Genomic DNA, 23,681 nt, shown 5'->3' with positions numbered 1-23,681 from the left:
TCACATAAGTCGGGCCAAGCTTCGGGGTCTTGCGCACTGTGCTTTTTTTTTTTTTTTTTTTTGCTCAGCAGCTTTTGTCCGTGCACATTGGAAAACATCCTCGTTGCAGTACGTCCATTACTGAGAGGGAGGAGAACAGGGATGAAATGTGTTTGTGGCTGCTTTCACCGAGGCATCTTTGGCAAAGAACCATAGTTTTACTAAGACAGATAGACAGGAGTACACACACATATACACACACACACACTCTTCATAGAGTGCCTGGAATGGTGCCAAGATCTGCAAACATGCTTAGTGTTATGTAAGCAGGCAGAAAGTAGGGCTCATTTGGTTCTTATCTCTAAACTAAACCTTCAGTCACTGCTCGGAGACAGACTTCATGGTGTGGTGTGTGTTAGTGTTGCAGCCATGCTGTGTCATGTCATCTTACAAGCTTTACATAACAAACAAACACACACACACACACCAACACACACACAGCAGTGTTGTAACCCGCTTCTCTCCCTTTATTCCACAAACTGTTTTTTTTTTTCCCCTTTTAATGCAGAGTGGAGGAATCTTGTTTTCTATAGAGATTCAATTCACTATTCACTCGGGTCTCACTGGAGCAATAACCCTTGAATCCTGAAAGCTAACATGAACAGATCCAACTTCATGGCAGTTTCACAGGGCTCCGTGGTCCCACGGTTTGGGTCAGCGGGGGGAACTGCATTTTTGTACCTTCATTAAGAGGGATAAGGCAGCTGAGGCTACGTCACCTCCGTCATCCCCATCTCGCCCAGTGAGACATCACACGCTCATGCCCCGTGCTTTCATGTCCGTGTCTCGCAACAAAGCCCACGGCTTGTAATTGTCATTTGTTTTACGGCTCTATTTATAGACTACCACTGTGCTCTTTAGCCAAATTCTTTAGGTTACCCGATGGTTGGAGAGGAGAAAAATCCGAGCGGAAAACAAAGAGCTCATTCTACAGCAGTTGGACAGGGGAAGTGGGGTCTGTTGTGTTGCGGAGACGCCGTATTTCACCGTACTCTGCTAAGAGTCTTTCGCTCCGAGGAAAGTACATCGGCAAAGCGACCGTACACATGATAGTAATCGAAGACAAAACGGACAAACATAACTCCGAATTCTCTTAAACCTTTCCGTACTTTTGACTAACGACAGAAAGCAAATGTAGCGCAATGCTACGTTTAGCGCACAATCGTAGAATGTTAGCAAAGCCGTCTTCGGTGTATAGCACCGTACGACAACGTATTCTTCCACTGTGCTCGTCAACTAGTTCCTATGCAAAATTTGCAATACGTCTGAATGTTGGAAAAGACTTTCTTAATAAATTTATCGGAAATGGCGACTTAACAACAACACGCCGTAGGTCGAGGACGTCATAAACCGAGGACTCCCTGTATAAAATTTCTCTGTATCACCAGATTCAAGAAGACAAACCATTTATTTAGCAAATAGTTAGCAGCTAAATTAGCTTAACCCAAATTGTACCTTTACAGCTGTGTAAATTTGCTTTAAATCGTATACTTACAGTTCATCCACGCAGAGTATTAATGAACAATTTCGGAGAAACTGCGATGCCTGGATCTGCGATAACTCAGCCGAAGTAAACAAGTTAACGTCATGGCGGAAGAACGTCTCAAAATCTAAAGGTCAGTGTTAAATTGAGGCGCCCGCTCTTCTCTGGTTTATTTTTGCTTTTATTTTTGTTTGTCACCACGTCACCACGCACAACATTGTGGAGCCGCAGCTCCAACTTTATGTCTGGTTCTGTAAATGTTTACACGTCACTGGAACGGCCGAGTGTTTTTGGAGTAATTATCTAACAATATAAGTTACTCTTCTGCACTTCCTTCCTGACAGTTAGGAAAATAGAGAACAAAAAAAAACCAAGTCCATTAGCCCGGCATGAACCTTTTTGGTTTACTTGAAAATAAACAGTTTTCCTTTAAACAGTTCTGCGTGCCTTCATCTAGGCGGTGAACGACACCGTTATACAGTATTGAAACAAGGCATTTACCTGGTAGTTTGGGTGTCGTATGAAGTAGTCAGGACATCCCGCTAAGGCCATGTTGTTCCGTCAGTGTTCCCAGTGTCGGAGAGGACAACCACTGATTCCACCAGCACCCTGCACATAAAGTACAAAAGAGATTTTATAAAAAAAAACGATAACTGGAAAGTTCCCCTGTGAATATACTGGAAAATACAGGTGGTCCTCGGTTTTACAGCATCCTCGACTTGCAGCATTTTGTGGTTAAGTCGCCAGCTCCCATAAATTTATTAAGAAACTATCATTCCATCATTCTGACATACAGCTTCAAAACTCGCCAACGAGTTCACACAAGACGAAAGAAGCAAGCAGAATACATCATCATGCTACGCTAAACGCGCCGTACATTTTGCAACATTTGCTTTGAGTTCAGACTTGCAGCGAAAATCGAGTTAAATCACACCGTAGGAACAGAACTCTGACATATGTTGAGGACCCTCGGTGTAAAACATTTCCATGTAATAAACACGATCAGGTAAAAAAAAAAAAGTGATTTATATTTACAATTATTTAAGTAGACACTGCATAAAACTTAGAGTAACTTAGAGTGTTCTTACTTTAAAAAGCCATATAACAATCAAACAAAGGGCATGGATGTATGTGTACACACCAAATCCAATGTAAACACTATCTATTATGTACAAACAGCACATATACACACACGCACTTACACAAAGGGTGGTTAGCAAACAAAGCCTGAGGTTGAGAATTAAAAAAAAAAAAAAAATCAAACTCCAACCTCGTGTACATGTCAACTCTCTACCTGCAGACTGAGGAAGGAGGTAAAGGAGCGAAAGAGACGGCGGGAGTGAGAGAAAACCGAGATAGGAGTCGGCTATTTCCACCGTGCTGCGCTGCTTTATCTGCTCTGCGTAAGCGGGGCGGGGCGGAGGGGGGGAGGGTTGTCCTCGAGTGTGTGATAGTAAGCAAGTATACACACGAACACACTGCAGTATCGATCCCGAGTTGCATTTCGCCTTTGCCTGATTCAGAAAGACACTCTGGAGTTGTTGGACGTATTTGTAGCTGCACCCCCCCACCCCACCCCACCCCCCATTTCAAACTGTGTAATGTGAAGATAAATGGGCTCCATGGATATGGAGCAATTATGTCATTCCCTTTTTTTTTATTTTATTATTTTGCTTGGAAATCTATTCCGACCAAAAAATCCTACCTCAGCCTGTTGGCGAGAATGTCCAGATGGTGAACATTTTCAACCATGAAAAACCGAACCGATCAGTCCATTGAATAACTCCCATCTGCCCACCCACTGTCACTGGGAGATGTCAGACGGCCAGGAGAAGTTATTTCAAATTCGATTATTTCTACAGCTTACGTCCAAGTTTCAGAGAAAGGCTGCTACAAAGGGTTCTTTTTTTTTTTCTTTTTTAACAAACTGAACTGTATTGTATTTCCACCCAATAGATCACCCCCCCCCCTCTCCTAGTTTGTCCGAGCTTTCTTTCCGAGACTGTGTTCATTGTACGAGTCATTATGTAACAGATATCAGATCGTTCAAACAATATCTCTTCCTCCTTTCCCTCTTCCTCCTCCTCTCCCTCTCTTTTCACCCCACTAATTACTGTTTCCACTGGGGCTCTGCTATCTTTAGTTTGCTCTGCTGAGTGCTGACTGTGAATGTGTGTTTAAATGTGTGTGCAAGGGCATGTGTGTGTGTGTGTGTGTGTGTGCACTTGTAGACAGCCTCTTCACTGCTGGTAATTGCACGCATTTTCCCTCCTAGTTTTATATCTCACATTTTCCTGCACGGGCTTATGAGACTCCGCACCAATCAGCGAGCCGGGCACAGGCAAGGCATATCATATGTGTGGTTAATAAGCCCGGAAGCAAAGCCAAATCTCCGAGTGCTTGACATTTGCTGACATTTGTGGTTACTCCTGCGGAGAATGGGAGTAATTCAGCTTTACTGGTCGTACGAGGAGATCTGGAGAATTAAATGGAGCAGGGAGCAACTTAATAATGCCACGTGTGTGTGTGTGTGTGTGTGTGTGTATGCGTTTGTGTGCGGGTACACAGACGTCTACCTCCGCACCTGTAGAAATGGGCTCAGATGCTAACAAGAGCATTAATCAATATGCTTTTAGCAGTTAATTACAAACTGTTTTCTTTTTTTTTTCTTTTGCCTAGAAGAAACAGGAAGTAGCAGTACATATATATATCTTTACCTTGAAATTTCCACCTCTAGAAATTCCCAAAAAGACAGTATGTAAGAACTGAGTTTGCAGACGTTCCCTAAGAATCGTCCGGCACATTCTTAATCAGAACACGATGTCCAGTTTATAAATAACAAACACACATTCAGGGATGGAGAAATAACAATCGTTGTATACATGGGAGATAAACATGCAATAGTGTATATAGACCTATATACAAATTAGGATTCTTCTGGAACCAACAGAACATTCCCATTGTTTACAGACATCCCCAAACATTTTCTGAAGGGACCCCTTCTGTAGAGCCCACCCAAGGTCAACACATTCACAGCTTTTGCTTCAAAATGTAATTTAAAAAAATGCAATTCCCTTAATATTAGTATTCGTGTTGACTAAAGTAAATGTATTCTTACTATGGAGCAATTTTTTTTAAAAAAATCTGAAATTGAGATTAATATGGCTTGCTTTAAAGCTCTTGCGGGGGAGGGGTGTGCACCACAGCTCTGTTCCCCGACAGGGGACTGCCCCTCACTTTAAGAACCGCCTTATGTACTTTATACATTGCAATAAAAGCAAAAAAGAACATGCAACATATAACCGTCATTAGTCTTAGTCACAACTGCTGAAACCTAAAGACGGGCAGTCATGTCAGAAACAATTGTGACGTCATTTAATTAACGCGCTGTTTGATACCTGGGAAGGTTCTGGAATAATGGCTACTGCGGCCATTTAAATTCCCGTGTCAAAAGTTACCCTGTTTGTTTTTAAATAATAAAAATATTCCATACGTTATCGCTACGATATTTCCAAAGTGAACACAACGGTGTTTGTAAGTAGAAAATGACGTCGCCGTAGTTGCTGACCAACGTAATCCCAACAACATCACATCAACACTGTTAGCATAGAACGGAGTTCTAATTTTTTCAACACAACTTTTCATGGAACGGTGAGCTGGGTTACCTGCAGCACGCGTGCAGTGAAATGATTTTTTGGGGGTTTTCTTGTGTAGAATCAAAAACAAGTCGGTGTCACCTGTGGAAATAAAACACAAAATGTGGTCAGAAGCTTAAAACAGCATGCCTTTTTTTTTACTTGCATCACTGTCCACTAACACTATGAATAAAAGGCTTAATATACAGAGTCTGACCGTGTTCGTTCCGAGTGAGCAGGAGGAGCTCCAATAAAAAAAAAAACACACAGCCGAGTCTCTATGGTAATGAGAGCAGCTCTGGAGCAGCCGGCGCGCTTCGACTGTCCACGTCTGGACGGTCCACGCAGAAGTGTCTTAACCCACAGCACCGAAAACACCCCCACCCACCCCGACAAAACTGAACCCTCCGCACTTTGTAGTCTTCACCTTGTCCCCCCGCCGCCGCCCCCTCTCACACATACGCACTCGCACTCACGCACACACACAAATAAGGACGCGCACTCACATTTGCACACGTCCATACGTACTTCTCTCTCACACTGCTCCTTTAGACCAGCTGACATATCTCTCTCTCCCTCCCTCTCTCTCTCTCTCTCTCTCTCCCTCTCTCGCTCTCTCTGTCATCTATCTCTATCTCCGCGCCCCGCCCTTTTTACAACAGGACACTGAAAGAAATGACGAGTCTCCTCCTTGTTTTCTCAAAGTTTTAAAGTAAAAGTTTTAAATAAATCATCCGAAATTCGACGAACTCACATTTATGATACGCGAGTGACTGCCTTAACGACATCTAAATTGCTAATTTGTTGTCCCGAAACCTGGCGGAAGTTTAATTTTGAACTTTCGTGATATAAATTTTTTGCAGTGTGCTGTAGACCTAACTTTAACCCTTCGTACAGACCGAGGCCTCAACATGCCTCAGCTCTGGGGTGACAGCCGCTAATGTCATGCCATCCGTCGTGACTGCTGAACACGTATATTTACAGTACATATATATATAAAGAACATAGACAGTACATGTATGCCAAGCATATATGTACGCATACTGTACATGTTTACTTGCTGTGTACAGCTACGGAGAAGCAATTTTTTTTGCTATGTTCCTCAGTTTTGACAGTTTCACGGTTCAGGACATTTTCAGTTTTGCGTCACAAAAAAAATTGTAATTTATTAACAAATGACATAAGGTAATATATACATAATAAATATATATTCTATTTATAGATATTATATGTACATATATGTATTTATTTATTTATTATCGTATACTGTGTACCAAGTTTAGTTGACATCAACTAGTCGCTTATGACATTACCAGGTGTAAGTAGTAATTGAATTGGGAGATAGGGGTAGAAAAAAACTTCTTTCCCTTAGGTGGGGCATAACTTCCTTAACCACCGCTATGTTATCGTATGTTATGTATCGTTTAATATCGGAAATTAAGTGTTTAGGCAAAATCAGCATATTGGATATCGGCAAAAAGTGAATATCGGACATCCTTAGTTATTATTGTACTGTAAGTAAGCAAGTTAGACATTTGTTTGATATCGTTGCGGTCTTTGCTTCAAAACCATGACTTCCAACGTGTGTTTTAAGAATTACAGCACGAGCATTTGAGGGATGAGACCCTCGAGCACTTCAAAGCAGCGTTGCCTTCTAAAGCCAACAGTAAGCCAAGCGTCTGTCTTATCTGCTGACCACACGGTCCTACTGCTCTGTTTGTTTTCGCTCCAAGTTAACATGCAATAGAGTTATGTAAGGCACAGTAGAAACAGCTTGATGTTTTCCATCTGCGTAGTCGTAAATCACACGAACGTACGCTGTGTTTTGAAAACAAAGAGTGAGCATGGCTGCTCCATTAAAATCCCACTGACCTTTGTTGGGAACTAGATCGGCATTACAGATGTGGTGGAATCCGAGTCTCTCCAGGCCTTAGGAGGTCAGTTTGGTCACACAACATGCAACACTACTCACACCACCATGGGTCCAAATTGTCTTCAGTTGTAAATACAATGTATAGTGTGTTTAAATGAGATGTTTAAACTGGTTTGCTGTGTCCTCCTTTAATTTTGTTGTGAATATCTAACATCCTTGTTGTGTTCTCTGTAATACACAAAAACCTGGAAGCAGCCACGTGGAACTGGGTCACCCTGACTGTGTTTGTTTCTCTGCTGTTGTACAACTTGTGTGCTTGTGTCACGTTTGATAGATGATACGTTCCTGTGTGGGTCTGTGTTGTCAAAGTGTCCTTGGTTGTGCGGTCCAAGAACAGTTGTCAAAATAATGTATTAATGTTTTTTTTAAAGTTCACTCCTTAGTATAAACCAGAGTTGTCAAACTCATTTTGGTTCAATATTTGAAAGAACATCAATTACATGCAGTGTTTGTGCATTTTTTTCCACTTAAAACATTCCTCATGCGGGCTGAATTGAACACCTTAGTGGACTGGCTTTGGCCCACGGGCCATATCTCTGGCAACCCTAGTCTAAATAGTGCTATATCTACAATTACGAAATATTGCGGCGGTAACAATGGTTAGGAGAAGTGACTAAGATAATTGTCATATGTATTATTTATTACCTCGATTCATATTATAAATAGACTGAATCAAACTTTAGAGGATAAACTGAAGCGTCCTCAGAAATCAGCTGTGGTTGTTTATGAGGACAAAGGTTTCAAAACGTCTGGATAGTAAAATAAAATCTGGTGCAGATGTTAAGATTCCCTCCCAGGGTGAATTCTAATCATGATCGTCATTAACTGACCCGACCTCTAGTGATATTATTGTTTTTGACATACTTTGGAGAGCATGGAGGTATTGTATGTCCTTATGCGAGAGAGGTAAAGATACAGATGTCTGTGCAATGAGACAGTGTTTGCACAGTAGTCGTGGCATCCAAGATCAACATGTGAATATATAACATTTTAACATTCCCCAGAATGTTAGGCTTCAATTTAAAGTTGAGTTTTATTCAAATGGAAAGAATGATTGGAAAGCTAAACATCTTCAAACTATTCAACAATGTGTCGCCTGGAAGTGAATGTGGTACGTTTGCTGTTTTTGGTCCATGATGGGACCTAATTTTATCAGTTTGAGACACTGAGGTTGGACACACAAAATCAGAGCATCCTGGTTTCAAATACTCTAGTATTATCCTTTAGTCTAGGGGTCCCCAACTCCTGGTCTGGGGACCGGTACCGGTCCGTAGGTCATTTTGCACCGGGTAACAGTGGGGCAGAGTGAAAAAATGTACTTCAGTTTTACTAATTTACGTCATTCCAAAGGACTCCAGTCATATCCCTTTACTTTCCCTTTAAATGTATCAAAACAATAGGTCATTTGGACTCCGATACTAACAGAATTAAAGATGTTTTATTTTGAAAATTTAATGATCCTTCAACAATGGCTGATACCGGCCGACCAGTCCTTGGTACAAAAAGGTTGGAGAGTGCTAATTTAGCTCATGAGGCTTAACCCTAGCAATTACATCGATCAACTACAGGAAGTAGTTGATTGCAGACATTCTTTCATAATCTTGCTATAAGAAAAAAAAATCCCAACATCAGTTGTAGTCTAAGACAAAAAAAGAATTTTTAAATATATGTCATTCTACAGCAAGGCAAGGCTAAGCTAAGCCCAATAGCCATAGCCCTGCATCTTATTACATTATTATTACATTAGTTTTACCTTTTACAAGTAAATATTTACATTTAGACAAAGCAACAGAAAGAAATGTTATGATTGTATGGGCTTTGTTGAAAGGAAACACTGTCCCTCTAACAAGAGATTATAGGATTATATTTAGCGCTTCAATCGTATTAACTGTTTAGAACACAATGTTTGAATTCAGAGATTTTTGCTATTTTAAACCGAGAGCTAAGCAACACCCGCCTCACCACACGTTGTATGACCCAAGCATTTAAGACAAATCTACCTCACCACACGTATGACCCAAGCATTTAAGACAAATCTCGAACATTATTTTTTTGATGATAGCGTTGATGGTTAACACTACTCAACATAAAAATAATCTGTTTCATATGCACTCTGCATGTGTCTGAAATGTATGCTGGCCCCATCTACCCTCCGAAGTTGCTTAAAGTAAGGGGTAGGAGATCAAAGTCAAAGCTGTAGATTAATCCTCATACCTCTAATCCACTAATAAAAGAGCATTCCTTTCATTCCGGCTGTAGGGTACGTCAGTACCAATGAACCTCAGTTTACCCCGTCTACAGTATGCATAACACATTAAGTTTCCCCCGAAATCATTAACTATTATTAGACCCCACGGACTTTCACATGTCGTCTTTGACCGGTTCTCAATGGACTCTGTCTTCTGCAGGTGTTAGATGCTAACGGGGGTTAAGGTGCTAAAGGTGCTAAAGGTGCCGAGATGATATGTGTGTCCTAGAAACAATCACTTGGTACGACGATCATCTACATCCACTTTTGGCAACAAATCAATCAAAATGTATAAGCATAGACATGGGCAAACTAAGGCCGGTGCGGCCCGTTTAATTTTTTAATCCGGCCCGCAAAACGTATATAACTTATTTATATTATCATTATACTTCTGCCTTTTCCCTGCAATACCCATGTTTCCCCAATAGATGGCATAGAATATGATAAAAGCATTTTAGCCTTTATGCATGGCTTTTAAATGTCATTTATCATAGTTTGTGATCTCACTTTTGTCAAAACACCTGCGCTGTTGCCAGGCAGATGTTTGGGCTTAATGCCCCCCACTGTACCTTTCCATCGCCCTCTGTAGGCCACTGGAACAAAGCACTGAGAAAGTAGGGAACATGACTTCTTTTTCAATAGCGGGAGAATAGAAGTGGAATGTTCTTCCTCCACCTGCGAGTCTTTTCACTATGCACAGTAGAGAGAGAAGAAAAGGGAACTCAGGCAATAATCATTTGAGGAATTTAATTTAGCCGCAGCTAAATCACTTGGAATGTTTGCATTGCACCTCAGAAATTGAACCTGTAGCAGCAGAAACAGCGTGGCAGGGCCTTTCATCATAAATGAAGCAAACGATTCTCAGACTAGGACGACGAAAAGGCCACTCGAGAGAAGAGAGAGGAAACAGCAAACACACTGTTAGTGATGAAATTATTTTTACTAAAATTATACATATATATATTCCATATACATATATGTGTCATATATACATATATATGTGTGTATAGATGTATGTATATTTGTATGTAGGTGCATATAGGTATACAGGTGTAAAACACATACATCTACCTACCTTATTTGTCTTTCTTTGCCAGGAATATATTAAAAAATATATTTGCCACTGACAGACCTAATATACTGTATACATGTATATATGTGCACGCATATATAGGTATATATATTCACATATATGTAAATATATATGTGTATATGTATATATACACATGTAGAAATATATATTTGTATATATATATACATATATAAATATATGTGTATAAGTATATATATATACATACATATGTAAATATATATTCAACAAACCCACTATATATATGTATATATATAATGTTCTATGTTATAAAGGGACTCCAATATAGTGATCTGATATAGTGGAAACAAACAACTAATCCCACTTATTCTGAAGTTATGGGAAAGAATGTATCCTGTGCACCAAGCAGACAGGCATTTCCCTCCTTTTATACTAAGTCTCCCTGTGTAGGTGTCAGTCATCTGCTGCCAAAAGGCCAACTGGATATTAATACCGACACTGCCAACATTTAAACTGTTTGAAAACAACTAAAGCATTTCAACTCTTTTAGATACAAATATACTCAATCGAAGATGTTAATCATTTAAACCTGGTAAGGGTGAATGCACGGCGTATGCGTCAGCCAGTAACTTGGAGTCCCGCTGACTGAAAGTCAGCCAAGCTTGACTGAGGGTGATTTGTGAGCTCTGTAGCACAAAGATCAACTGTTTTTTGTGGGGTTTTTTTTAACCGCATTCACACTTCTTTTCCAATCATTCCAAATTTAGTCTGCGGTTCTAGTTCGTGATGTCACAATATCCTGTTTGAGGAGATGAACAGACGTTAAGTTGGACCAAGGGTAGACAGTTTTCACGACAAAGACAGAGTGCAGGAGAGGCAGACATAGTCGTGAAACGAGTGAGACTGATTAACAGAGAGTCACAGGACACAGGTGGGAGTGATGAGACTAATTAACCTCAGAGAAACAGACACAAGGGAGAAGAGAGTCTTGCTAATGGTAACCAAAAAGAAAAAAAATTGTCTGCAAAAAGTGTTCAACATGCCAAAATAAAAATTCACTTCTCTCCCTAGCAGTTCATTGATTTTTCACAAATGCAACACACTATAAACTATGCTTTTTATACATAGAATAATGGTAAAAATAAAAAAATACTGTGGCTCCAGGTGTTTTCTTTTTACTGCTCAACCACTGATATAAGCTGCAAAGGTTACATTGCAGCAGATGTGGGCGGGGCATGCAGTAGCTCATTAGCATTTAAAGGTAAAGGCACCCCAAAAAAACTTGTTCAGAATGGGTGTGTGAGCTCCAAACTTTGCTCTTTTTTTTAACTACCGCAGCATGTTAGCGTGTTAGCATGTAGACATCTAAGTAACATAATATGTCCTGTTAAGGCATGCAATATTTCTATCTCCCGAAGGAGGAGGGGAATGCGCATAGGAGTGCATGGAAGTCATTACACAGGCACAGCATGGCAGTGACAGACTAATGTTCATGGGTACTTAGACACACACACACACACACACACACACACACACTCACAATGCACACCAGGCATATCTGGCAAAGTGAGGCCCTAAATATAGCCACCCGAGTGTGTTATTATAACAGCAGGGGTAGTGCTCTGTTATCTCTCACCCTTCACTCCCATTGTTTTACTACTGCAGCAGATGACAGCTTCACCGAGGCTGGAGACGTTTTCTCTGTATTTGCGGCCTGTTACGCAAGATTTGCACTGCTGCTCTTTGTTTCGTTTTTTTTTTTTGGTTTTTTTCCCCCCTGTACATGTTTCCAGAAATTATTGGATGTCAGCCCTATGTGCCATACGAGAGAACCACCCCACATTGTGCTGCTGTACAGCAGTGCCCACTTTTGTTCTTTGTTCGCCGTGACAAGAACAGAGCTGACCCCAAAAAACGAGACGGCCGAACAGTTGCTAACGGACGGAAATGAGTTCCTTTAGGGATCAGAACGCCTTTGAGTGAATAAATGAGGATGGTCAGGAGAATCGTTACGAGGGCCATTGTTGTGTGTCGATCTATGGACAGTTCAATAGACGCAAATGCCAAGCTCAGCTTTTCCACTGCTTCGTTTACAACCAAAACAAACACTGATGATTGGGAGGTCAGAAAGGATTAAACATTCCGAGATCCGTTTGTCATTACATAATTCACTCATCGTTCATAGGACTAGGACCTAGCATTCCTGTTGCGACAAATGAACAACCCAACTCTGACGCAATTGAAATTTGGATTTGAACCTGTCAGATATGGTGCACATATCCGTCTTGCTTTTCCTCAAAATAAGTTAACAATTAGTTAACAATTAATAAGTAACAATTTAAAATTCTCTCTCTCTCTCTCTCTTATCTATCTATCTGCCTATCTCTCTCTCTCTCTCTATTATCTATCTATCTACCTCTCTCTCTCCCTCCATCTCTCTCTCTCTCTCTCTCTATCTAGCTATCTCTCTGTCTCTCCCTCTATCTATCATCTATCTATCTACCTATCTATCGTACTTACATCCATACAGTCTTCCATGGGAGACTATGGTATTGTATTGTATTGCTGATGACTTTGACAGCCCGGCCATAGAAGATGCCTTGCCGTAGTGAAGGGTCACAGGAGGACGATCGGTGTAAGATTATTGAAGGAAAGAGACGAAGTGAGACAGAGGCAGATGATCCACTCTGGCGACCCCCGGAGGGAGCAGTTAAAGAAAGTATTTTGGCTTCCCAGTGTCTTAGGCCTTAAAGCAATCAATGCTTGTGTCCAAATCACCAGTTCGAATCCAACATGAGTCATGATTCCTGGAAATCAGGATGAGTATTAGACATGAGTCTGAGTTCTGGAATTGAACGTTACGACAGTGAAAAGAATGCCTCTACATAATAAAATATTCGGTGAATATAGTTGTCCAACACTTAGACCATTACGCACGCCACGTGTGCGCCATCTATAGTGCAGACTGTTGTGCGTTAACTATCTAAGCATCTCTACGCGTTTACGAAGGCGCTTTAATGCATCACATGGCGAATAAACACGGCCTACATTAGATCACAGATGACTTGTCAAACAAGCATGACTCAGATTTTCCAGACATGAAACACCAAGGGCAACTTCAGCAGAATACTACAGACTAACTGCAACCATATGGGTATATTTGTGTGCACGCAATTGAGAAGCAGCTTGACTATACTGTGTGTGTGTGTGTGTGTGTTTGTAATGGTATTCACCACGCTGTAGGGACAAACATCAGTTTTCACATTCACATCCTAAGAAACTACTGCACCGTGCCACGCTGTAGGGACAAACATCAGTTCACATCCTAAGAAACTACTGCACCGTAGGTCAAAGGTCAGGTCCCTGCTATCATAAATATCAATGATCCAGTATGGAATAATTACAACTTGCGAAATGATTCAGATGATTTTTTTTCCAAGTGCAATTCGTTGGCTGTTAGTGTAGGATGTCGTCAGTTTGCTAATTCCTAATTCATTTTGGCTTTAATTTGTGTTATTGTTACTCATTGTTTTGAAAATGTAATTGACCAAATCAAATACTGTCCAACTTTAACAAATGATTACTAACATATTGGCCTTTTTTGTTTTGATTAATTTGTTGCTATTCCAGTACACACATATATATGTATATATATATTTATACATATATATACATGTTTGTGTATACGTATATTTACGCATATATACTGTATGTATATGTATATACATATTAAAATGATTCAAAATATATATGCAGCATACTGTACATATATACACATATAATGTACATATATACACACATATATGTTCTATAAATTTTAAATTTTGCTTATTTTACTTTAATTGCAGTATCTCTTTTTTTAAGAGTCGTGCACTGCCGGTCACGCAAGAGGTTCTGGGTTTGATTCCACCAGAATTACAAGACGTCGTCCCTAAAAACAAGCACATCAGTCTCTGCATGTGTTTTCTTGCGGTGGTCCTGCCCTGTGCTTGTCATGTTTCCAGACACGTGTATTATCGGTACGTTTAAGGTAAACTTCTCATTGGTCTAACATTCTTTCCCCTGGAAGTGACCAGGTCGAGAGGTCAAACAGGATTTCCCTCAAAGGTAGCAGTCGACTTCACAAATATAGATCTGAAAACAAACATGTTGTTGGAGAGAGGGCCACAGGAAAAGCCGGACAAAGCATTAATGACGCAGCGGCTGAAAATAAATAGTATTTTTCATCGCTCACCAGACGTTAAAGCTCTTCCTGGCTAATGCTGTTTTGTTTGGTTCCCAAGACTCCTGCTTAACGCATGATGAGACTCTGCTGCTGTAAATTACAGTGAAACAGTAACTGCTGGAAAACGTCTACATTTGAGTACAAACACAACATGCTCATGTACCTCCAAAAGGTGATTGTCATCCTCATGTTCAGATGGCTCTCACTGAAATTATTATTTACAGTGGAGACACACGGCAAAATAATTTTATGACACCCTGAAAGAGTAAAAGCTTTAACTAACTAACATGTTGCAAAGTCATGTGCAATGTCAAAACCCAGGTTGACAGAAGTACAACAAAAAGGATAACAGTGATTGTTGTCCAACTTGATGACAACACTGACATAAGACACATCTCTCATCCATCATCACTTATTACATGTGATTATTGTGATATTATTTGTCATCCAGGTAATTTCTCTCCTTGGAAGTATGGAAGAGGCATTTTTTTTACATCCTTGGTAGGGATATCCGATAATATCGGCGGACCAATATTATCGGGCTGATATCAGCATCGATAATGATGACACAATGCCTTGGTTTAGCCAAATGATGTGCCATAAAAATTGTTTTGGAGATAAAAAGGCTGTATCTTGAAGTAAAAGTCACTAGATGGCAGCATTGCAGCTCATTTCATTAATCTCAGACTCAGTGAGTAATGGTGAAAGATTATTTTACATACTCAAAAGCAGAATTTAGCAGTAAAACTATGAATATAATGACCTTTCAAAGGGTAATGGACAATATTATCTATATATATGTTTTAGAAATTACTCAAATATGTATTAATTATGATATCTTGGTGCTAATAAATTTAAATTTAGAAAAATGAATTGAAAATGTATTTACATTGGCACAAAAATTGGCATAGTTTACAATTATGGAATCTGCTGCTGTGATTACAGACGAATAAATGCTAAATATTTTGCAGTTATCAGAATAAAAAACTGACGAGGTTACAGTATAGAAATTTTAAGGCCCTTTGCTGACCCCTGCAGGCTGAGCTACCATATGACAATATCCTGTCCAATATCCATAGTGTGCTAATTAGAATTCGATTATTGCATTTATTTCCTCGTTTTCCTGGTGAGTATTGATGATGTATTTGAATATCAGTCAGGTCAATTAAAAATGTTTCATTTAAAAATATCACAAATTGAAGTTCATCAAGAGCAGGTCAAAATCATGGAATACAAATAAAAAAATATGTCTTGGGTGAACGTTCTCATCTGAATCGTTTAAAATAAGCAGTGTTGTATGTAGATTTATGGAAATATTGGGATATGACCATGATATTTATTTCAAACGTGGACACTGGGGACTTATCGTGTCAGGGGGCCCAGATTTATGTACAAAACTTTGGAGATAATCTAAAAAAAAATGAAAATAAAGTCTACAAAATGAACATTAACAAAATTAAAGTAGTAGAAACAGGAGCTAAAGTTTGCCATGATATTTATTTCAAACGTAGATACTGGGGATTCAAGTACCAGGGGGGCCAGACATATGTACAAAACTTTGGAGATAATCTTATAATTTTTGAAAATAAAGTCTACAAAACGAACAATAACCAAATGAAAGTAGTAGGATGAAAGTAGTAGAAACAGGAGCTAAAGTTTTTTAGTAAGCTCATTCAAGCTGATTTAACAGAGAACAGAGTGAAATTATCTGCGCAGGCGCATTGCTTTGGCGGAAGCAGTATGTGCAGCAGGCGGAAGCTGTGACGTCCTTTCTGCTCCGGGACTGCCATCATGGTAAGTTGGCCATGAGGATTTTGACATTATTAAATGTTTTTTTCTTCCTAAATATGTTGTTGCAAGGCCAACTAACAACCACATATGTGTTTATAACATATCCATAATCACATATATCAAACATTTTATAGAATTACGCGTGTTTTAAGTCCATAAGTACTTTATTTAAGATGTCGGCTACTGTTGGTAACACAACGTGGTCTACCGAGCTAAGAGGCCGCAAAGTAGAGGATGAAGGAAAATCTTGCTGCTTGTTTCTCTACTCCACCTTAATAACCGTAGTAGAAAGTCGATGTCCTCGGTCAATTTAAATGCATCATGTTTGCGTATTATTACAACCAGCTTTTGCGAAATGCCAACATAAGCTTAAGCTAATCGTATGTAGCTAGCACCGATAGTGCAGCGTTGATCCCGGGCTGGTCTGAGCCGAACAACCAACTACTACCCGATGTTTGTAGACACGTATGCTGTCTATGTTTACATTGTAACCTATAAAACTCAAACGAACCCTGTCCCCCACAGGTGTTCAAGCGCTTCGTTGAGATCGGCCGTGTCGCCTACGTCTCTTTTGGACCCCATGCTGGCAAGCTGGTGGCCATCGTAGATGTTATTGACCAGAACAGGGTGAGTCTTAAGGATACGACACACATTCCAGTTGTTGGTCTCTTCGTTGGAATGTCTGTTGACCATGTAGTCGTGTCTTTTCTTTCTCAGGCTCTCATTGATGGTCCCTGCACAGGCGTGAAGAGGCAATCTATGCCCTTCAAGTGCATGCAGCTCACAGACTTTGTCATCAAGGTTCCACACAGGTGAGTTGGGCAACGTGATTATTATTATTGTCGCTCTATTAAAAACAGTGGAAGATAAATGGTGACCCAACGGGTGTTTTGCTGTTTCTGACATAAATCCCCAAATGCTCGTCATGTTTTTTAAAATTATAAACAACGCAAAATGTGCATGTGACTTCACAAAATGAAAACACTACTTAACTGATTATTGAAGTAGTATTTATAGGTACAGAAAACTTAGTAGCCCTACAATAAGATACGATAAAACCAAAAACTAAGTAAGACGTAAGTGTGATCTACAAATGGGAGTCGCACCGTTTGCTTCTTAACTCATTTTTGGACTGTTTTGGTTGTTTGTTCTTACAACTTTAGTCTGTTTATTGTTAATGCTTATACACCTTGGTCCACAGTGCCCGCCAGAAGTTCGTGAGGAAAGCCTGGGAAAAAGCCCAAGTCAATGAGAAGTGGGAACAAACCAGCTGGGCCAAAAAGATTGAAGCCAGAAAGAAGGTATGTTTTTTTTCCTGTTTGTTATAGTAAGAGCTAATAATTCATTTTGCAAAAACAGCTGCATATGCAAGAAATTTTATCCTACTGTGTTGATGAGATTTGTTTATTTGTAGAATCGTCTTAAAATCCGTAAACACTGTTTCGCTATATGTACATGTATTTAAAGTACTATTTTTACTATTTTGTCACATTCTGGGTTGCATTTTACCTATTGGATCTTAGCTAGGATTCATGCTTTTATGCTGTCATTGAATAACTCTAAAGAAATGACAGAAGTAATACTTTTGGGAGTCGGCCAATCTGCAGACCACTTACCAAGGCTTTTCTGTGACCACATGGCAGTAGACTTGCTTAAACAACTAAAAATACAGATGTGGGTGAAGTTGTTTCACTGCCTTTAAAACCAGTAGATTACAATGTAAAGTTGGTATTTGACACATGATCTTCACCACGACGCAGAAGCAGTTGCGTAAAGATTTTCTTTGCCTCAAACTTCTCATTGGCACTGTTTTGTGGCAGACTGGAATGTTTTGATACCTTTTAATGATTTTAGAAAGTTGCAGTTTGTGTAATTCTCCTGGCTTAAGGATTCCCATTGTTTTAATGATGTCTAAATCAAGTGATTTCATTTCTACAGATACAGTCTTCGATTCAATTTCCTCTTAATGTGTCAAGAACTTTAACTTTTCAAATTAGTGACGGCTTCCTTTTCATATTTTCAGAGGGCCAACATGTCTGACTTTGACCGCTATAAGGTGATGAAGGCCAAGAGAATGGTAAGACTTTGTTTTTTTATTATTCGAAAAACAAGACTGTCTATTTTGAAATAAATATTTCTACAATACTGGTCAAGATGATCTGAAATTGTTTTATTGATACCCAAATACAATCATCACCCAATATACTCTGGTCAAAAACATATTGAACTAATACTTGATAGCGCTAAACATGGAATTTTTACAGTGTTTGAATTGAAGGCATCAGCTGAGACCAGTTGCACATTTAACAAATTTTATTGTCATTGTAAGGCTATAATGAAATTGCCTTTATATCTGAATGACTTGTGGGAAAGTTATCGAGAACACGTCCTGGAAGCAGAGGCTGGATTTGTGTAGGCAGTGTGCCAAATGTTGCATTATAAAGATGAGAATAATTGTTGTATTAATATTGAAGATGTTATATAACAAAATAGATTATAATTGTGGAATTCTGCTTCCTAGTGCTGTTTATATCCCTGTATTTATTCACTAGTAGTAGGGACTTTAAATATAAAATATTTTATTACATGCCTATTGAACTGTTGGTGTTTGTATTCACAACCTGATAAATACATCAATAGGTCATGTCGTTGTTTGGCAGCGTGCAGTTCTCATCGTGCAGTCATTTTAAGTCAAAATATTATATTTTTTTTGTACGGTGCAATGTGATTTGGATGGCCAATATTATATTTTACATACATTTAATGCAAAAAATAGAAAGACAGAAGCTCATTCTTAACATTGAAGTGCAGTTGTGTGTTGGAAATACTGCCACAGTACTGAGATTTTACGTACATTTAATGCAAAAATAGAAAGACAGAAGCTCATTCTTAACATTGAAGTGCAGTTGTGTGTTGGAAATACTGCCACAGTACTGAGATGATAGTGACTGATATTGTGTGTGTGTCTGTCTGTCTGCAGAGGAACAAAATCATCAAGCATGAGGTGAAGAAGATCCAGAAAGAGGCAGCAAAGAAGTGAATTCTCCAAACAAAATAAATTTCTTGTTGACTTGTTATTGCGTCTCCCTTTCTGTGACCACTTGGCAAAACATGTGACCGCTTAATTATTATTATTTTTAAATTATTTTGTTTGTGGACATGGTACACAGTCTGCTTCCAAAACATCCTCCTTCTGATTTGATTAGGGCCAGGGTTTAACATTGTTTGTGACTTGTTGTCTTCCTTTTATAAGAAATCAAAATTAAAATGAACCAACCCAAAAGTTAATTATGAATTATAGCACAGAGTAGTTATGTATGCTAACATACCTACTATTCAAATGACCAAGCTGATGTGATCTACCTACATTGACAATTATAAATATATACAATATTGTATAACCAGAACATACTTCATGTATGCATTATATGTTGGGTTGCATGTAGCTGTATAGAACAATATGATTTAAATCTTAACTGTTTATGGTCACTACTACATACTATAGGATTATATATGTGTGATGTATGACATCTATAAAGTATGTTAGACACAAGACAAGTATTAAACGCATCCCTAAAAATATATAATAGTAAAAGAAATATATATAGTAGAAAAGGGGGGCGTAAATGGACCTATGTCTTTTACTTTCTATTTAGCCATTAGATGGCGGTCTAAGGCAGTGATAGAGTTGATCACGTTGTAAATCTATTAAAACCAGTAAACTTGTACAATATGACGTTTTGACGTGAGCAATCCCTGGAAGGGTTTTCCAGCCAGATTTTTAATTCAAGGAATAAAATACTAGGAAGTTGTCACTCAGCTACACCTTAAACACCTACCTTTAATAGGTTTGTCAATGTGTTAAGTTACATAACACAAACTTGAACTTTGCCCCATAGCACAAACACACCAGGTACATGCATTCAGCGGCCAAATATGACTAACCCTTCACAGTACAGTACACTTACTTCATAGTATAAGGTGTAAGGGTTACTGTACTGTCACAGGAAGAGCTAATAATAATACTGATATATTGTTCTTCTAATTTTTCTCATGTATTTGACCCTTATTTACCCAAGCGTCTTTTACGTGCCGTACTACAGTATTTAAGCTCCTTAGGGAGAAAAAAACTACACCTAAGCACAGTCGTCATTCAGTCACAAACCATGACAAGTCTTTTAATTGTTAAATTACCACGAAGCCTGATAAACACGCTCTTCTGTCACCGTAGCTCTGACGTCAAAGTTGAACGGCGCTCAAGCGCATTAACCACACAGATGTCATTGATAGCAAACCTTACCGGAAAGAAACCAAACGTCCCTTCATATTAAAAGCCTCACAAACAGTAACGCGTTAACATGGACCATGCGTATTATTATTATTGTTATTAATATTATTATAAAACATTTACATGTTGTCAGGCCGGGTGCCATTATTACCACAACAGTAAAATAGTAGTAAAATATATACATACACCACCTTGAACATTGTTTTATATCTGAAAGAACACACACATACAAAGTATGCAAAGATATATAATTACTGTAAAAAGCCACAAATGGTTTGACTACCATAGTCTGAGAACCACTGGCCTACTGATTAATCTTGGACTATTCTTCTGTCGCACTCATTTCCGGTTTTAGCCGCTTGCTGCGTTAGCTTGACGCGAGGGAAAGTGCAGGGGAAAGAAATGGTGGGAGGGAGTAACAAGGAGGTTGGGTTGACAGTGTGACAGATATACACAGCCGCTCTGGGCTTCGTCTTCGGCCGTTTGGCGTTTTGTCGGTGTCGGTCGGTGAGATAAATATCGCTGAATTCCAACGTCGGTTTTAACCCGCCGCAGTGAGTGGAACGGCAGGCGTTTCGGCGCTTCCTACAACGGTGAGTAGAGCTACTGTAGTCGGTGTGTTCAGTGTGATGCTGGAGTCACACGGTGTGTCAAGTTATTGGGGCTCTGCTGAATTTAATCAATGGCGCATTATTGTTGCGCATTCGTACGTGCCGCCTTTATAAGTGTGTGTTGGCTGACGCTGGTTAATGGCCGCTCGTCATCACTAATGTTTATGTTGTTGTGGCTGCAGGCAGCAGCATGTTGACAGGGGGGCGGGGGGGAAGCGCGAACGGCAGCACCTTTGCAGTGTTCATCAGGGGCGTTGCAAATAGGCTGACGAAACAGGGGCAGCCACACAGGGCCCCAGAGATGAGCGAGGGCCCCCGAGATGAACTGAAGGCCACTGTGATGCTCTGTGTCAGTGAGGATTTCAAGGTCTATGTTAAATAAGTGTGGGAACTTTAATTAGTCTTTGTACAGTCCTCTGTAGTCCCAAGCCCCATGGTTCCCAGTGTAAATTAATTTGGTGACAGTCCAGGTATTTTCCATGGTAATGTGACACTCAGAAAATATAGGACCATCAGCTAATATGCGATGAATAGTATATTATAATTAAACAGTAACTCAGCTATTTGCTATTGAGGGATGGTGGAACAATTACAGGGATGAGTACCACATTGTGAGTACCACACAACTCAATCAAGGCAGTATTATTTGTGTTGCCTAAATTGAGAAAATCCATTTCTGTCTCAACAGGGTTTTACAGTTTTGACATGAACATAAAAATGTATTGAAAATATATTGAAATCCTAAAAAATATATATATAGAGAGACACACAACTTTATTTTGAAATACCCTAAATAAAAAAATATATATGGAGAGACACACAACTTTATTTTGAAATAATATAAACAAGACAAAGTGGTGGTTAGTTAATTATTATTCACTGCATTAATGCTTCCATTGTATTTGACCAGGAAACACCTTTTCCTGTGTAGCAGCAGTTTGACAACCCTGTTATTATCTGCTATCTGACAGGCTATTAGAAAGTAGCGGCTATCAGCTGAACAGTCCCTGACCCCTCTGCTGACCCCGCACACACACACAAAAACTTGTAAATCAATATCTGCCAGCACTGTGTGAATAGTTATGCAACCAACTGCGAGGTATGTACAGCAGGTCCTTTCAGTACTCTGGGTAAATGTGTCAGGTACTCTGGACTTTACATATGGTTTCATGGAAGTAACCAAGTTTGTACAAAGGGATTATTTAGATGAGTGTTTGTAGAGTTTGTTTCTATCTATCTATCTATCTATCTATCTATCTATCTATCTATCTATCTATCTATCTATTTAGCACATACTGTATATACATACAGTATATTGACATAAATATATACATATATGTACATATATACATATAAAGTAAGATAGCAAGTGCTGCTTTTTACCAGATAAATAATAAGGAATAATTAAACGGTAGCCATATATAGCATCAAGGTATCAAATATTACTCCAATATTTACTAAAACCAGTGATAATTACACCAATAGTCCAAAGGTAATTTTCAAACAGTTTAAGCTTTGTCCAAAAGTCTGCACAGGGATAACTTGAAAAAAATAGCTATAAAAACAATTAAAAAGTTAACCAAAAGTGACGTTAAAATCGCAAATATAAAAAAGAAATGTGACTCAAATTAGTACAATTAACGCACAAAATTATTATTTTTATTTTATATCCACCACCTTTTTTCAAATTACGATTAAAAATGCCACACACACTTCCTAGGGGTTGCCAGACATTTGCGATGTCAACATGAGTGTTACAAGCCCAAATAAGTTTGGGAACCACCAATGTAGACCTGTGTACCTGGTCTTGTATAAACCTAGCAAAACAAGGCAGTGTCTGTTACAGATACAGTTGTACTAACTGGCCTAACACATCGCATCTTTACAATAGCCCGCAATTATCCCGCAGTTATCTCACCTAACCGGCTCTGTTGACCTAAGCAGTGTGTGTGTGTGTGTGTCATGGTATGAACACACCCGGTCGGCACCTGGATGTTGTCAGTGCAGGCGAAGTGTCAGAAGATTTCTGCAGAGACAGTGATGGACCGAGATGTCGGCCTCTGATTATCGGAGATACGTGAGTCATTCGGTTGACGCTGTGGCACATCTCCAACTGAGAATCACTCAGAAACCCCAAAGTGTTCCTCAGGCTTTTTTCCATTTCACTCGCACAACCGCAGCCTGTAAACTATTACTCCTGCTGTGCCGTACTGTATGTAGTCGTGTGGGAAGCTGTGTTCCCTGGCAACAGTATTTGGGTTCCTCTTATCTCCTTGTTTTCCAGGTATGTTAGACACACCTAGGGAGAAGTCATTTTAAAGCAATGCTTGCCCTCACCTGTATGTGTGTGTAGGTGTGTTTTTTTTTTTTTTGTCAC

The 23,681-nt window shown here is 39.3% G+C and overlaps 3 protein-coding genes across 3 annotated transcripts in view; 2 read left to right on the top strand and 1 right to left on the bottom strand.

Annotated features, from left to right (window-relative positions):
* grb10a (growth factor receptor-bound protein 10a) overlaps nt 1-5,753 on the bottom strand; it is a 32,283-nt gene extending 26,530 nt beyond the window's left edge. The window contains exons 1-3 of the mRNA XM_008332147.3: nt 5,375-5,753; nt 5,188-5,259; nt 2,024-2,131 (exon numbers count right to left, since the gene is read on the bottom strand). Of these exons, the coding sequence (XP_008330369.1) occupies nt 2,024-2,074 (51 nt within the window). The 5' untranslated portion in view covers nt 2,075-2,131; nt 5,188-5,259; nt 5,375-5,753. The remainder of the gene's footprint in view (nt 1-2,023; nt 2,132-5,187; nt 5,260-5,374) is intronic.
* Nucleotides 5,754-16,303: 10,550 nt separating this feature from the next.
* On the top strand, nt 16,304-19,482 carry rpl14 (ribosomal protein L14). Its single transcript, XM_008332149.3, has 6 exons — nt 16,304-16,408; nt 16,931-17,032; nt 17,123-17,217; nt 17,607-17,706; nt 18,429-18,482; nt 19,386-19,482. Exons 1-6 carry the CDS (start codon nt 16,406-16,408, stop codon nt 19,443-19,445), a joined length of 414 nt encoding a protein of 137 aa, XP_008330371.1. The 5' UTR covers nt 16,304-16,405; the 3' UTR covers nt 19,446-19,482.
* A 1,359-nt stretch (nt 19,483-20,841) lies between these two features.
* LOC103394725 (SNF-related serine/threonine-protein kinase-like) overlaps nt 20,842-23,681 on the top strand; it is a 17,425-nt gene continuing 14,585 nt past the window's right edge. The window contains exon 1 of the mRNA XM_008332150.3: nt 20,842-21,286. The gene's annotated coding sequence lies outside the window, so the exon portion shown is untranslated. The remainder of the gene's footprint in view (nt 21,287-23,681) is intronic.

Source organism: Cynoglossus semilaevis, chromosome 18 (genome assembly GCF_000523025.1).
Source record: "Cynoglossus semilaevis isolate Cse_v1.0 chromosome 18, Cse_v1.0, whole genome shotgun sequence".
In the NCBI taxonomy this organism is placed as follows: Eukaryota; Metazoa; Chordata; class Actinopteri; order Pleuronectiformes; family Cynoglossidae; genus Cynoglossus; species Cynoglossus semilaevis.
Note: the sequence above shows the minus strand (reverse complement) of the source record. Positions and strands in the feature narration are given on the sequence as shown.

What these genes read in the sequence shown, in the direction of transcription:
- rpl14 (XM_008332149.3), top strand. An exon ending in GTCATCAAGGTTCCACACAG is followed by an intron (nt 17,218 to 17,606) that starts GTGAGTTGGGCA and finishes CTTGGTCCACAG; the next exon opens with TGCCCGCCAGAAGTTCGTGA. An exon ending in AGATTGAAGCCAGAAAGAAG is followed by an intron (nt 17,707 to 18,428) that starts GTATGTTTTTTT and finishes TCATATTTTCAG; the next exon opens with AGGGCCAACATGTCTGACTT.